Source organism: Candoia aspera, chromosome 1 (genome assembly GCF_035149785.1).
Source record: "Candoia aspera isolate rCanAsp1 chromosome 1, rCanAsp1.hap2, whole genome shotgun sequence".
Taxonomy (NCBI): Eukaryota; Metazoa; Chordata; class Lepidosauria; order Squamata; family Boidae; genus Candoia; species Candoia aspera.
This window is the reverse complement of record NC_086153.1, coordinates 96,853,438-96,870,867: the sequence shown is the minus strand read 5'-3', so window position 1 is coordinate 96,870,867 and position 17,430 is coordinate 96,853,438. Positions and strand designations below refer to the sequence as shown.

Here is a 17,430-nt window from a genome sequence, read left to right as displayed (position 1 = left end):
CTTTATTTTTTTCCCAGTTTCTTCCTCTTATGCTATTTTTTTCATCAATGTAAATGTATGTAGTTTCTTTTGTATATCACTGATGTATCATTCTTTGTTATATTTCACTAATAAAATTAAAAATTAAAAAAACCCACAAAAACAAAAAAAACCCTTCATTTAGTGACTCCCCAAAAGACAAAGCTGTTGGAAGACAGTCACAGTTGTAATCACGAAGAGTTGAGTGCATTCATTAGACGCTTTACCTATCACGGCGTAATCCTTCGCGGACAAGATCTCCTTACAACTATTGCAGGCTTTTGCCATAAGCAGAGATCTGCAGACAAATTTGCAATTTTTAAAATAAACTCATAACGGATTAAGACACATTTGCGGGCTATTCAAGTCCTGCTGAGTTTAAGTAAGACCACTGTACAAAAAAACCCGTGTTCATTTATGCGTATGTGTGCGGAGAAGAGAGCAGCTACATAACCTGCTGGATACAAAGGAGGAAATCAAACTGCACGGTGAAGAGCGCATTAATTCCTCTTCTTTCAATAGTCCCCCTGAATGAAGAAAAGAGAAAGGCTCTTCCTTCCACCAATCACTCCGGGAGAAAGTAGGCGAGTTGATGCGTCAGCTGCTACTGTGACGTAGAGGCTCGCGGCGGCAGATTCGAATTTATACAGCGCAAGCGCGCTTGATTCAATTGTGGAGGGGTTGGCGCGAGCAGTCCGCCGGAAGTACGTTGATTCGGAGTCCGACGTTGATTACGAGAAGGGTGCCGCGCCGCCGCGATGAAGCGCACCGTACCGCGAAGCACCCTGAAGAGCTTGGTGAAGAAGCACAAGCCCCACCTCCGTTTGGGTGGCAACACCGACCTGTTGGTGAGGGACAATTGGGAGGGAAGCTAGAAAGGAGGGAGGTGGCGGCTGTTTCCCCTAGTCCTGCCGAGTGTCTTTGCACACCCCTGTCCTGCTCTGCAATGAGAACGAGAAGGTGTGCCGGGATAGGACAAATTCGGGAGGCGACTGTTCATTGTCTTGCTTCCCACAGAGGCCAACTCGATAACTTTAGGGAAGCTCCCTGGAAAACTGTTTCCCATCCACTCATGAGTGAAGGTGCAATGCCTGAACGTAGGAACTCCATTTTTGTTTTTCTGTGGCGGGTGGTTCCTTCTGTTTAAGCTTGTGACTTGCGTGTAATGACAGCAAGTTCTGTAAAGCAGCTTTGTACGGTATACCAGTGCTAGCCTGGTAAGCAATACTTGACCTGGAATTGCATGCAAGGAAATGCATGGAGTTTCATGTGTGCATGGTGGCAGAGGATTGGTAGAGAGCTCTGTTCTCTGCACCAGTGTTAAACCCTGTAATAGTTGTCAGAAGCTTCTTTGACTGCAGTTTAAGAAATGCAGTTCTGCACTCGCCTTCTGCCAAGTCCTATCATGCCAATAAAGTTTTTTGCAAGGTTGTCACTTTTGAACACACAACTTCCATTTCTCCTCTTGTATTGACATTCAGTTTAAATGGGAAATCCTATGTTTTGATATATCAGAGGGAGATTTTTGTAATGATTTTTTTTTCTGTGCCATGCATAATATTATAAACCATTTATGGTATGTTGTCACAACACAGGTGATATGGTCGAGTTTGCATTGTGACATAATGATTTTGGCATCAATGTGGTTAGCAATGGACACTGATGTGTGTTACCCCTTTTGAGTATTTTGCACAGCTCTAGTGATTACGGTAACTCACTCTTCCACAACCTTTGGATAACTAAACTAAGTGCTATCTCTAGAGATCTGATAAATGTCTGGGTGACTACAAAAATGTGAATTGTAGTCACTCAGTCCTCTGAGAGTTATTGTTTATTCGTTTAGTCGCTTCCGACTCTTCGTGACTTCATGGACCAGCCCACGCCAGAGCTTCCTGTCGGTCGTCAACACCCCCAGCTCCCCCAGGGACAAGTCCGTCACCTCTAGAATATCATCCATCTATCTTGCCCTTGGTCGGCCCCTCTTCCTTTTGCCTTCCACTCTCCCTAGCATCAACATCTTCTCCAGGCTGTCCTGTCTTCTCATTATGTGGCCAAAGTATTTCAGTTTTGCCTTTAATATCATTCCCTCAAGTGAGCAGTCTGGCTTTATTTCCTGGAGGATGGACTGGTTTGATCTTCTTGCAGTCCAAGGCACTCTCAGAATTTTCCTCCAATACCACAGTTCAATCACCTGAAATCCAGTAACCTGAATGTATATATATAGTTGTAGACAGATTAAAAGCTAGATGGCCTTTCAGCATTTGCTAGACTATCATATATAGCTAGCTGATTGGCTGCATGAAGCTTGGTTCAGAAATTGTGCAGGCTAGCAATAGTAAGTTACTGTGGGGTACAAGATTCATTAATATGAGACTATTGACTGAAACTATAGTAAAAGAATTTTAGAATATTAGGGTTTTTTTTAAATATAAAAGTAACATTCTTACTGGTGCAGTAATATAATTCACTTTTAGCGTGAACAGCTGACATATTCTCAGAAGTAAATCATATTGAATGTAGTGCTTTTATTTAGATGAAGTCACAACAGTCTTGTTGCCTATTCAACATTGCACAATATTTGGCATGGTTATGATTAGTAAAACCGTTCAGGCTGAATCAAGACAAAATAGAAGTCATTTTGGTTGGCTGCAATCTGAAGAATCTGATTTTTAAGCACCAGTAATTCAGCAGGTGATTGGACTTTTCAAGTCTTACAGATGAGCAATTTAAGAATGATTAAAATGACTGTTTGTTTTGGAATCTCTGACCAATTGTTGAGATTTTAATATAATCAAATTATTAAAAATAATATTCCATTTTATCAATTCTGATAAAGTCTGTATTGCATAATATGGGCCTTAAATAGTTGGAATATTCAACTGTTACAGAATGCAGCTGTCTTATAAACTGCCTTAGTCTTAAAAGACTCTGGAGAGTGCACAGAGAGCAACCGAAATGAGCCAGTACAATAATAAACACATAGAAATTATTGACTGATTAAGTGCCATTAAGCTGTTGTCGACTCTTAGTGACCACATAGACAGATTTTCTCCATGACAATACATATCATTATAGATCATTTTATAGATTAGTATGTTCCGGTATGTTTGAGATTTTTTGGAAGGTTTTGAATTTTGTACTTTTCTTTAAAAGGTACATTTGAACTTCTTACTGTTCCTGTTTCGGTTAGCAGAAGAAACCAGGGCTAAGGCTGTCGAAGAAAAGAGTAAAATAATTAAATATGAACATGTTCTGTCTTCAGCAAAGGTAATCATAGTTAAATTCTTTGTTGAATCTTAATTTGCATACTATAATGTTAAAGCTGCATGCAATTATATTAAAGTCCAAGGGAACATTCAGATGAGACTACCTTTTATAAACATAAGATTTTTATTAAAACTTTATTGCAATGAGAAAAATAATCAGTCTTATAATTATATTATGAATTTATATTAGAAAACGTATAGCAGGTCCCAAGTTTAAGAACGTCCCAGTTTATGGACAACTCCTAGTTAAGAATGGACTGCCATAAAGACTATTATATTAAAAATTTGAGTTAAACCCAATGTTTCAGATTAAATACACAATACTACTTTGTGTATTATTATGTTTAAGAAATTTTAGTGTATTTGGAAGTGTTTCTTAAGTGTTTTATCTGCATAGAAAGGTAAAATATATACTATACACTAAGACAAACATTTGACTAACTGATGCTAAATAACAGTTCCAGCTACATACAAATTTGACTTAAGGACAGACTCAGGAATGGAACTTGTTCTTAAACCAGGGACATGCTGTATATCCAAGTTATAGGTGTTATTACTAAAACACAAATCAGTGAATCGGATTAGGTGTAACTGCTTGTTACAATTCTATGTGCTAAAAATACAATAAAATTAATACAATAAAAGGAATATTCACCACAAGGATATTTTATCCCTCACAGAAAGAACATTGCAGTAATCTATGGAAGATTACTGAAGAATGGCTACTGTGACCAGGCCATCCCTGTCCAAAAAGGTTCAGGGCTGCTGGATCAAACATAGCTAGCTAAACACATCATCATCTATGCCATCTAGGCCTCAAAATAAAAGATGAATCCAAGAATACACTGAGGCTGTGTATTTGTTCCTTCAGAAGGAGTGCAGCTCCAAAGAGTGTTGGAGATCTTATCTAATACTTGCACCTGTGAGCTACCAGTCCAGATATCTTACAGAGTTTTGTCTTTTGACCAGTCACAGAACCCAAACACTTCTTCAGTACATGTACTGCCTCACCTTATTCTGATAATGGGAGAAATAAAGCTCAGTAGTGTCACCCAACCCCCTGATGGCTTCACTTGATACCTTTATATAGAATTTAAAGAAGCAAGGGTAACAATGCAGGATCCCTCTGCGTAGCAGTCATGGGTCAGCCAAAGCCCTGTAAGGCCAAACCAAGAGGCAGGAGCAGAACTACTGAAGAGACAGTGATATAAAAAGCTGCCATAAGATTAAAGAAGATAAACACTCCCCACCACACAAGGCAAATCATCTGTTAGGACAACCAAAGCAGTTTCAGTGCCAGAATCAAACTTGAACACTGAATGAATTGGATCAAGTAATCTGCACCATCCAGGAACATATAAAACTAATCAGCCACTATCTTCTCCAATGGGATGTTGCAGTAGAGTAGTATTCACAAATAGTTACAGTTCTCTTTAGGAGAGGCCACACCACTGCCTCTTTCAAGGGAGAATGGAATGGAATATTTACCTCACTCTGGACCTCCTCCATAAGTTCCTTTCTTTTAGGTCTCAATAACCAAGACTGGCAAGAATCCAAACTATATGTCTGTTCGTGGAAAACATACAGACACAAAATTCTTTTCCACACTTCCATCCTCAAACTGAAATCAGTTCCCCAAAGCGTAACTAATGGATGTGTAATGCACCTGAGGTCACCATGGCTCCTTGCTGGCTCCAGATTATTTTGGCTTCCATACCAAAATCCAAATAATTGCTGTGTGCCAGCTTTGCTGATAACAAGCTGAGAGTATGTGTCAGTTTAAATTCGTGCAGGAACCTATTCTCATAGAAGACTGCTGTGTTAAGTTGCTATCAAGGGGGAAGTCTTCAAGTATCAGGAACAGTTGAAATGGAAGGGTTTTTTGTGGGGGTGGTGTGAGGAAATGGTTAGCAACTAAAATGGAGCAGATGGACATAGCTGTTGAAGATGGCTTGTTTCAATAAAGAACTGTGGATAATCCTAAATTGGATTAGGTAGTATTTGCACTGCTGATAGGCTGTTGGTTGAGGTTCAATAAAATTGTTGAAGAGTTATGGGGCTTAATCTGAAGAAGCATGCTGAAGATGAGAAGAGGATGAAGACACCAAAAGACAATAACTAACCACTCCAGAGGACATAGTGGAATGACAGAAGGTGACAGAAGAAAAGAAGATTAAAGGTTTTATCAACCAGAAGAAAGTCAGCTGCTAGCTTGACTGAGAGAGTGAGAAAATTGCCATTTTTCTCTGTAAGCCCTTCCTTAACTCTAAAATTAGAAAGTAGCTAGGGTTAGAAATAGAGTAGTGGACATATATGTTAAGCTCACATCATAATTAATTCAGATATGTTTGTGTGTGTGAGTGTGCACATGTGTGTATGCTTCCATTACATTAGGCTAAAAGCTTGAGTATAGAAAAAATGTTCTAGCCTTGCATTTTAAGCAGTCTTATCAGCTAAGGCTTGATGAAATGCAATCCCATTAGTTATGTTTTAAGAAACCAAAACTGCACCGATCTCTTTAACATGTTTTTCAATAAAAAGAAAAAAAAACCCTGAATTTCTATAAAATCCTCAGAATCCAAACATATTCCTTATGATAGCAAGTAATTTTCTCCTAAGAATACTTAGCCGGCACATAAGAGTGAATAACTAAGGATTCAGGAGCTGTCATTACCAAGTCATCTCCCACAAGCCCCTTCATGAGAGCTTGAGGGTGCCATGGAGGAGGGTACTTATACATACTTGACACTATGTAGTGCTCACATGCTAGTTGATTCCTGTTTAGATGATTCTTGTTTTTCCTTGTGCCAGCTGTGCATCAGCTATCTTAAAACATTTTACATTTTGGGTTCACAGTGCTGATGAGAGCATTTAAGGGAAATCATGCCTATGGCTCTCTCATCATTCCATAAAGTCACAAAGGCCTTGAAAGGATCACCCGCTCTATTCCATAAGTCTCCAAGATTGGACCATTCTAATGATCCTTTAGAGCAGTGTTTTTCAACCTTAGCAACTTTAAGATGTCTGGACTTCAATTCCCAGAATTCCCCAGCCAGCCCCAGAATTTCCCAGCCAGCCTCTAGGAGTTGAAGTCCAGACATCTTAAAGTTGCTAAGGTTGAGAAACACTGCTTTAGAGAGAGGGTCTGCTGCTATAATCCCCTTAAAATTGTGTGCCCATGAGGCCACAAAACACCCCACAGTCTATGGTACTAAGGTTACTTGATGAAAAAATGAATTAGTTTGGCAGGTCTTATTTTTAACAAATCCACTCTGGCCAAACTTATGACTTCTGGTGGGAACAGGGCAGATTGAACAGCTTTGTTGGTGGGCTCCACGGGCAGAACTGACAATGCGGCATTTTTTGGGGCTCAGGCAGGGTTTTCCTGAAGCCCTGGAGCATTTTCATGGACAAAGAAAACACTCGGAATCATCCCATTTGCCCTCCAGAACGGCGACTTGCAGCCAGAGGATTGTAAACAGTGTTTGCACTAATCTGGTAAGAGCTGCCAGGAGGCTGGGACATCATTGTTTTCAAGCCATGCTGTAGCCTTAAAGGGACTAAGACCAGCCACCGCATCTCTAAATCACCCAATTTATTTATTTTTTAAGTTTATGTACCCTAAGAGAGGCTTTTTACAGCAAGGAGAAGCGAGCTCTCTTGGTGCTTATTGCTATTTTTGGGATTAATTTTATTAAAAATTCTTTTTAAGTTTTGGATTTTGCTTTCCATCCAAATATTAAGGAGCGTTGAGAATATGTAATCGTCTCCCTGTTACTATTTTTGCATTAAATTTGAAGATTTTACTGTTTTCCTACATGTTGAATTTGCTGTTCTGAACTTTTAGCTCTCTGCTGCTATTTTTCCTGGGGAGTTGCCTGTTACTGTACTTTCGCTTGTGTAAACATCTTTCAGAAATTTTCTATTACCTCCTACTTTCTCTAGTTAAGTACCTAGGGGGCACCATAATCTACTGCGTGAGACATGGGGGATTTCAAGCAGACTTTCTCAGATTTCCATTGTGAGCTTAAACAGATTCTTTTTGATTCCTGTCAAGTTATTATCCAAGATATTCGGAACATTGCAGAGAACTTTAGTTCTAAAATGTGTCAGCTGGCTGGGGATATTGTGGAAGAAATTGAAGAGCTGAACAATGATAGAAATGCTTCTACAAACAGCGAGATTGAGGCTTCTGTTAAAATGCCGGACAATGATTGGGCAGTCGAGGTGAAGAATTTAAAGGAACAGAATGAATTGCAAGCCATGAGTGAGATTGACTTTTTGATGGAACGTTATGGAAAAGAAGGGGTTGTTATCTATGGGAGTTTTTCTGCTGAGAAGTCAGAGTTTTTAAAGGGGGCAGTTGGGTTGTCTGATTTCTTTATGAAAAATGCTCTGTGTGTATTGTGGAGATATGTAAATGCTTTGGTTTATTTTGAAGTGGGGTAAGGGTTTAAGAAAAATTATCTGGATTGCTTTTAGAGTTTGACTACTCTTTAATTATTTGGATTAAGTTTAATAAGATATAATAAACCTTGGTTTTAGGCTTAATATGATTAAGATTATTATAATTGTATTATTAACTATAATGGCAGACAATTTATATGCTTTTTAGTTTGATCTCTATTATAGTAGACAGAAAAGTACAGAATAGTAGTAGGAAGGAAATAAATGTTATCTTTGTGGAGAAGTTGATTAGGAGGTTTATATTCTTTCTTTTAATATAAGGGGAAGGAGCAAATGTATTTAGTGATTTTTATAATATGCTAATAGAATGATTTATAGAAATAATGTGATTTTGGTTTAATATAGAGTAAGGGATTGATTATGGAAAATTGTGTATATTCTTGCTGTTAAAAGTCGGAAGTCACATCTTTATGTAATCTTTAAAAAAAAATTCTCCTTGTGTGTTTTCACACTCTTAGTTTTTTTCTTTTCTCTTTTTGTAGTTTTTTGCTTTTTTGTAGTTTTTATCTTTGCTCTAAATCTAATAAAATTCTTATTTTAAAAAAAGAACAAATCCACCCTGACTTCTAGTAATGCTGCATTACTAGTTACAGGTCAGATTAACACAAATTTTATTTTATTTTTTTATAGTAAATTTTATTAAGTTTCAAGGAAAGAATAAAAACTAAAAGAAAAAAAAAGAAAAACTAAAAAACTAAAAAAGTGCAGAAACACAAGAAAATAATTTTTTTTTAAATTTACAGAAGATGTGGCTTCTGACTTTTAACAGCAAGGATATATAAAATTTCCATAATTGATCTCTTACTCTATATTAAACCAAAACACATCATTTCTATAAATCATTCCCCTTTAACACATAATAAAAAACACTAAGTAGAGTTACTTCTCCCCCTTATATTAAAATAAAGAAAAAAGTTCATATAAACCTCCTAAACATCTTTCTCCCCTCCAAAACATATTTGATGATTCCCTTCCTACCACTATTCTATACATTTCTGTCTACTATAATAAAAATCAAATTGAAAAGCACATAAGTTGTCAGCTATTGTACTTAATGGAATAACAGTTTTAATAATCTCAATCTTAATAAACCCAAAATCTTAGTAAACATAAAAAACAAAGCCAATTCAAAACAGTAAATCCAAATCTTTAAAGGCAAATAACATCAGTCAAATCCTTAAAGCAAGCCAAAACATTTTTCAACCCTTATCCCACTTCAAAATAAATCAGAGCAGTTACATATTCCCAAAATATGCACAGAGCTTTCTTCCTAAGAAATCAAACAGCCCAGCTAACCCCCTCCAAAATTCCAGGTTCTTTTCATGGCGTTGCACCGGGAGATTGACCCTACTTATGGCTTGCGGATCACTTTCTCCTCTAGATTTCTCCAACTCCATTATTCAATCTTCATCCAGCATCTTGACAAAAATCCCAATCTCAGTCTTAAACCTTTCTATCACTCTTAGATTCCTCAATTTCATCCACCACACCTCCAACCTGATGGCACATTTTAGCTCTCATATTTTCCACAATGTCCTGGATATCTTGCATACAGGTTTGATAAAAGTCAGAAGATACCTGTTTGAAGTCTTGGTGAAGGTCAGAAAGAATCTGCTTGAAATCCTCCATGTCTCACGCAGTAGATTATGTTGCCCCCAAGGAACTTAATCAGCAAAAGTCGATGGGAAAGATCGAAAGTTGTTTACACAGAGTGAGAATGAATAGCAGACTGTTTTGAAGGGAAAGTGAAGACAGAAAGCTGAAGGTTCAAATCAGCAGATTCAACGTGTAGGAAAATGCTAATATCTTCAAATTTAATGCAAAAATAATAACAGGAAGACAATTATTTACTCAATCTTTAAAATTCCCTTTGGAAGAAAAACAAAATGCAAAACTTAAAAAAAAAATTTTTTAAAGTAAGCCCAAAAATAATGTTAAGCACCAAGAGAACCAGCTTCTCCTTGCTGTAGAAAGCCTCTCTTGGGGTACATATACTTAAAAACAAAAACAAATTGATTTAGAAATGGGGTGGCCTGTCTTAGTGTCCCTTTAAGGCTACAGTGCGGCTTGGAAATGGTGATGTCCCCACCTCCCGGATGCTCTTACCATTGACCGTGAAACAGTTTGCAATCTCCCGGCTACAAGCTGCTGTTCTGGAAGACAAATGGGATAATTTGAAGTATTCTCCTTGAATCGGAGAACGATTCTGGACTTCAGGAAAGCCTGCCTGAGCCCAAAAAAAGCCGCCACGCTGTCCGCTCCACCTGCCAAAACAGCGGGCACAGCCGCTCAGACTGCCATTCCCACTGGAAGCCAAGTTGGCACAAATTTTATTTTAAAGAATGTTCCCTACTCATGTATTGTAAAATGTAGAACAACAAAAGAACTAGAGGAAGGCACATCCTTGCTAATACAAAAGGTTATTTGTGTAGGTACAAGGTCACTGTTTTATTAGTTAAAGTGACCATTGTAATAATAGATGAAAGGTATTTGGCAACAGATGAAAACCATCTAAAACATTTCATATTAAATACATGACTACATTTAAATGAAACAATAAGCTAATGTATCTGAAAAATCTATATGTTTTTCTTTCCAGATAATTTTAAAGAAGAGTCGAGGCTAAAGGAAAGAGGAGTTCTTAATTCGCCAATTTATTTCTGAGTTCTATACTTATATTTACAGGACTTTATATATGATGAAATTCAGATCTTAGTGACTTGTACTTTAATATTTTTTGCATTAAATAATTCTTAGAAATAAATCTCAGAGTTCATTCTGTAGTCTTTGATGAAATAATAATCAACACCAGTGACTGAATTGCAGTTTAATATTGAATAGAAAATATTGCCTCTTTTTATAATGTTTATATAAGGTGCCTTGTCTGAGAACTTTAAATGTAACCTTAACTGTGTCATTATGTATTCCTACAAACCTTTAAAAACAAAAACTTTATTAGCCAGAGGATATTTGTAATGTGCATGTTTTCTACCATTTATACCTTTTTAAACTTCTGATGTTAAATCACATCACAAATAAATAACCTTTCAGCTAAAGAAATATTTGATTTTGGAGCCTTGTAGTGGGGGGCAGACTTTTAAAACACAAAAGTGTGAACAAAATGTAAAAATATTTCAAATATTACCATTTGTAGTAATAAAGCTATTCAAGACTGCTTTCTTCACATGTTAATTTCTCATGCTATTTTGTATGTGCTGGAGAAAAAAAAAACCTAAAGTGGTAAATAGCCTTGCCCAGCCCAGTTTTAATAGTTCCTAGGATGAGACAGCAATGGTACATTCCTTTTCTTCTTTTATTAAACAGCTACTGTTGTTGGGGATCATAAAGGAAATGAAAACCATGAAGCAGTTTTATTCTTTTCAGTTTTCACTTTTAGCAGAAATGTCAATTCTGTATACAAAGCATGTGAATACGTCCTATTTTAATTGACCAGATTATCGTGTTTTGCTTCATGGTTCCTTGATGAAATCTAACATGTTAATTACTTCTGTAAATCAGTACTATGATCAGTGCCTTTGATATAGACAGTAATGCAATCAGTGTAATTTTCATATAGTCAGTGGCTTTTTAGAAATCTCATCTCTTCCAAAATGGCTGTTCCTTTTGCAGCCATAAGATGGGGATAGAGTAAAGTGTCCCATACATTTTCCTTTTTATGTAGATTTCTGTTTCATTAAATCTGTCTCTTTTAAAGAATTATGTTACATTAAAACACTGTCATGAAGTACCTTATTGCTGACAGATGTAGGGTGATTAAGGATTTCATTTTAATTACAGTTTTATGTGAAGGAAAAGAACAGCTTCAGAACTTTCATGCCTCTTGTTAATGAAGTCTGACAAGAGAAGTTAAATTTCTGTGTTTTGACAGCATGCTGAAGATGTTCTATTTTTCACACTAAGAACTGTCATTTTCTAATCATCCAACATAATTAATCAGCAGTGGGTGGTTAATGCTTTAGAGGTTATTATCTAGAAACTGTGTTTATATTAATCAGTGTAGATGTGTTTTTAATACAGAGTACTTACAGAAGCTACTAGAATTAAGCACAAATTAAAGAAAGCAACTAATCTTGCATCAGTTAAATTTTTGCAGTAGAGTAAGTAGAATAGTAATAATAATCCTCATCCCCTCCCCAAATAATAGATATGGAAAGAACTATGCAATGTTTTTCCTTTGGCCAGTTTTGGAAAATCTTGAAGTTCTAAAGGAAATGTGCTATGACAGTACACTTAAGATTACAAATTATGTATTAAAATTTTAGTACGTATCTATGTTCAAAGATTGTATTGTATTACATTACATTATATTATTTATTTTTATCCCGCCTTTATTATTTTTATAAATAACTCAAGGTGGCGGACATACCTAATACTCCTTCCTCCTCCTATTTTCCCCACAAAAACAATCCTGTGAGGTGAGTTGGGCTGAGAGAGGGACTAAGACAGGACTAGAACTTGCATGCCTAAGACAGGTCTAGAACTCAGCCTCCTGGTTTCTAGCCCAGCACCTTAACTACTAGGCCAAACTGGCTCTTTTATTTAAAACCCCCAAATATGTTGTTGAAGAGTGGATAAGAGTCTGTAGTAATGCTTGAATAGGTTTCTGTTGGGTAGATTACAACTGTTTTATTTATTTGACTTGCCTTTATTTTGTATTGCTCCTACCTTAATTTCTGGAGATTTTAGCGATTGCAAGTTTTGCATCTTCTACTGCAGTTGTTTGCTGATATTGTCCTACCATTTTTGCATATAAGTGTTTTATATCCATATTTAAAACAGCAGTGCTTCTGTAAAATGATTAAGAAACATTTGTTGACTTCCTTCAGTTTTGAACTAATTATTGTGCTCTTTTCCACAAGACAACTAGGCCACCTTAATATTAGTTAGAGAGAAGGAAGGTAGATGCTTTTGAACTGTGGTGTTGGAGGAAAATTCTGAGAGTGCCTTGGACTGCAAGAAGATCAAACCAGTCCATCCTCCAGGAAATCAAGCCACACTGCTCACTTGAGGGAATGATATTAAAGGCGAAACTGAAATACTTTGGCCACATAATGAGAAGACAGGACACCCTGGAGAAGATGCTGATGCTAGGGAGAGTGGAAGGCAAAAGGAAGAGGGGCCGACCAAGGGCAAGGTGGATGGATGATATTCTAGAGGTGACGGACTCGTCCCTGGGGGAGCTGGGGGTGTTGACCGATAGGAAGCTCTGGCGTGGGCTGGTCCATGAAGTCACGAAGAGTTGGAAGTGACTGAACGAATAAACAACAACTGGGAGGTGAGGTCTTTGCCATGCTTTTAGCATAACATGAAAAGGCCTGGACCTCATGGGGCAAGCTGAATGTTCCTTTTTTAACAGTACCCTTGCACTATTGGAAGGACTCATGGTAGTTCCCTTGTTATTAGAATAAGGAGAGAAAGTGTCTTAGACATTTTTAGAGCTATGTATGTATTACTCTTGGCTGAAGAATGGGATTTTTTTTCTCAGCAAATGTGCAGAGCTAAGCACTATGTATTTTGTTTTGACATTGGAATAGAACAGTCCAAGTCAAAATGTTCCATCAGAACATTTTGAGTTGACTATATTCTGAGGAGCAAAGTTTTAAATGAGACAAGTGTTCTTTCTTCTGTCAGAACAAAACTCAGAAGGGTTCTGGCTACAGCAAACAATGATAACCTGGTTTGAACTTCTTGCTCCCTTGTTTTTAAGCCAAGGGCCACAAGAATATTTAGAGTGACAGTCCATGCTGAATGGTAGCAGCTACCTAAACTGCAGTGAAATTAGCCAAGGGAGTGATTTTAAAGTCTGTAAACTTAAGAACATTGGAAGCAATTTTTTCCTATAAATATATGAATATGTATTTAAATATTACCTGAAGTGCTCATGCATGACATATTAATCTCAATATATTCTTTTCCAATTAGTTAGCTTATGATTTCCAGAAAAAGGTAGTAAATACACTCAATTTTCTTTCAAGTCAATTCCTTGGCCAATTTGACTGTAGGTAAGGTACAAATATAAGTCATAATGGACAGTCACTCTACTTAGCAACATATTATCTTGCAGGTTTTTCTTTTGGAAGTCAGGCAGTGACTGTCCCCAAAAGTGCTCACAGCTGCTGTTTGACTTTTACAGCACAATTTTTTTCCCCTGCTTCTGCCTCAGTTATTGAAAACAGAAGGGTAATTGTGGGTACACACATTCTTTGCTCAACAAAACAACAGATATGTCTTTAAATACCTTGTAAGAGGGTGTTGTTTTCAGTTTGAAGGTTGAAATGTTTTACTGTTTTGAACTTGAAGTGGTTTGTGCTCAGACTTTTGTACATCTCTGTAGGGAGTAAGTCGAGTTATTTCTGAATCATTGTTCTGAGAATAGCTTTGCATGAACCAGTTACTAATGGGATGACTTTTAGCAGTTAATCACCTCTTATAAAGGATAACATTAATTAAGTACTAATGTATTAAAATTATTTTAAATATGGTAACCTGATGGTTACCATGTATGTTCTAATTTGCATGCAGATAGTTCCCTTACCCACCAATAGGCCAGGGCAGAATATCAACATTTAATCAGCATTTTATAGTTACTTAAATACTGAAATATTTGATATTTTTGGTATGCATTTATCCTGTTCTTCAAATAACAGTCAAAATATTTCCTATTTATTATTTTAAATTAAATTGCATCTATCTTTTCAATTCCTCCATTTTTTTTGTAGAAATGGAAGAGCAAACAGCATGTATACTCTAATAAATTAGTCTTCTTTTTAAACATTTTAGTAAAAATGAAGATACATAAAATTAGCTACCTGTGAAGAGAGTTCTACGAATTAATCAGATTTATATTTGAAAGATAAATATGAGATGGGCTTGAGATACAATTTCACATAGTGAACTAGTTTTTTACTGGTCCTGTAAGCCAGTAAGTAGACTGTTACTGTTGTGTTTAAACGTTTAACCTATTTTAAAATGTTAATAGTGCCAATTATTTTGAGCAAAGCCTAATCTTAGGCTATGTGTTTGTGTTTTTCTCTTCGCAGCACAGATAAGTGTGTTGCATAAACTTCAAATACTGGTCTTTGAAACTGAAGCGAAAAGTTATGTTTCTTATCTCCATTGTATGCGGTAGAACATTTTTATTAACTTTTGCAATGTCAAAACATTAAACACAAGGGAGGATATCCTATGGTTTATAGTGTTAAGGTAATTACCTCACCAGCCTGAAAGGTCAATAACTAATGAACACCAGAGGAAAGCAAGCCTTTGGAATCCTGCAGTTTACAGGACATAAAGCAATATATTATCGTTCTGATGTTTTCTTTAATTGCTTATTTTCATTACAAAAGTGTAAAAGTGCTTTTCATATTTTATATTCCTGAAATCATAGTTTATCTTCTGTTGGTTTCAAAAGAAAGTGTTATTCCATGGAATACAGATACCAGGAAGGTATCCCTTAACATTATTAACATTTAAACAAAATTTCTTGGTGTAGTCCTGACATTTGTATGTGTGTATGTATATGCATATATACATGCTTTTATCCTTTCCACCCTCTTTAAAAAGTTACATTTAGGTTTAAGGCCATTCCACCCTTAAGCTTAAGAATGTCTGGTTAAACGTTCTCTAATGATACAGGAGAAAGAAATACCTGTATTTGTTTGGGCTTTTTGAAATAAAGCTTGGGAAGCAAGCACTGAGTTTTTTTGGCCTCTTATGCTTTTTCTTTTCCATTCTGCTTTTTAAGTTTGCATCATTGGAAAAATCCTGCAGTTTCAGCTATTTACAGCAGTTGTGGGGTGAAATAATCTGACTTACTTGGAAGTTAAATTTTGACATAGCATTGCTCAGCAATTGGTAGTCTCAGTTTGTTTATTTAAAACTTTGGTACCCATTTTTCAGTTAGTGGAACTTCCAGAACATCTTACAGTCAATCAGAATAACAATGGAACTGAAATGGTATTTTTTAAAAGTTGACAGTGAAGATAATACCTCCCATCCTATTGATAGTTGATTGTAACTGATTCGGCTGAGATCAGTGGTGGCCTCTCCATATAGCAGAGCTAGACAAGCACTTATGGTGGCAGGTTATGTAGGGTGCCAAATTTTGAGTGAAGAATTTTTTTCTGAGGGCAGGGCCATTGTTTGCCTGGGTGCTAGTCCATGGCTGCCACTGGTTGAGAATGAGGAGACCAGTCCCAGTAAAGGAATACAGAAATGATACTTGCCAAACAGGCACCTTTAATTGTAATGCCTTCAGTGTGGGGAGCCAGAGAGATATCCAAGCCCCGAAAATTGGACGTTTTGCTGATATCTGCCATTAGTGGATTTCTTACTTAAATGTTTAATTCCACTTGAAGATGTGTCTTCATGGAGCCAAAGCATGTTTCCAAGTGGTGATTTTGTTCCTATTGATACAAATTTAACATTACAAAGTTAAGTTAAGGTTAAGTTACTAAATCAAATGATAACATTGGATTGAAAAATGCAGTATAAATATAGGCATACCTCATTTTATTGGGCTTCTCTTTATTGGGCTTTGCAGATACTGCATTTTTTTTACAAATTGAAGTTTTGTGGCAATCCTGTGTCGAGCAAGTCTGTCGGCGCCATTTTTCCAACAGCAAAAGGCTTAGATGATGATTAGCAGTTTTAGCAATAAAGTATTTTTTAATTAAGGTATGTACATTGTTTTTTTAGACATAATGCTATTGCACACTTAATAGACTACAGTATAGTGTAAACATAGCACATGCACTAGGAAACCAAAATATTTGTGTGACTGGCTTTATTGCAATATTAACTTTATTTATGGTCTGGAACCAAATCTGCAATATCTCCGAGGTATTAGTAACACTAGACCTCAGTGCTGTAATCTTTTCACTATGAACAACCAATAGTTAATTTGGAGGCAAAATCTGTATCTTGGTAGATGCAACTTGTACATGTGTAGCCAACTTCAGTCTGATTGGCATGATAGGGTTAGCTTATCCATATGCCAATATATTTTTTTTCTTAAATGTGGTTCCAATGATTTGTTTTGTTTTCTTTTCTTAAGAGCGCCGCATGATAATTCATGTAATGCATTAAAACTATCCAAACATCACAAAGGCATTTCCAAAGTTCAGATATTCACCATTCCATGTCTCTCAAAACAGATAATAACAAATCTTTATTCCAGTTCAAGGCAATCAGAACACTGGACAATCTTCAGAGTAAACTGCACTGGAATACAGCCTCTTGGTATATTAACCACAGTTGGGTTAAGTATTCACCTTCTGTCAGAATAATTCTACATAGTTGGCAAATTATTATTAAATGATACTACAAGAGTCTCCTCAAATGTGTAGTTATTATCAAAATACGATCTAAAAAAATAATCAGAGCACTTTAACCCATTTTTAAAAATTCTGTATTATGTACATTCATGGCAACTGCCAGCAGTCTCTTAAGTCTGGCTCTGTCCATGACCTGTACGGATAAAGGGTGGAATAAAATACATCTTTCTTTAACTGTAACTTTTTCTTCTTTCCAACCCAATGGAATGTTGGAAAGGAGTTACATAAAGGGGCCTGGGGCCTTGTCCGTCCATCTGTCCATCAGCAAGATTACTCTCTGAAAACAGAATGGAACAAGATCAAATTTGGTGTGAGGGGAGAAG

At 36.5% G+C, this 17,430-nt stretch overlaps 1 protein-coding gene across 1 annotated transcript; it reads left to right on the top strand.

The window, feature by feature from the left end:
* Positions 1–708: 708 nt before the first annotated feature.
* On the top strand, positions 709–10,937 carry CENPW (centromere protein W). The gene is made up of 3 exons (XM_063290777.1): positions 709–866; positions 3,172–3,285; positions 10,351–10,937. Exons 1-3 carry the CDS (start codon positions 777–779, stop codon positions 10,375–10,377), a joined length of 231 nt encoding a protein of 76 aa, XP_063146847.1. The 5' UTR covers positions 709–776; the 3' UTR covers positions 10,378–10,937.
* Positions 10,938–17,430: the final 6,493 nt, after the last annotated feature.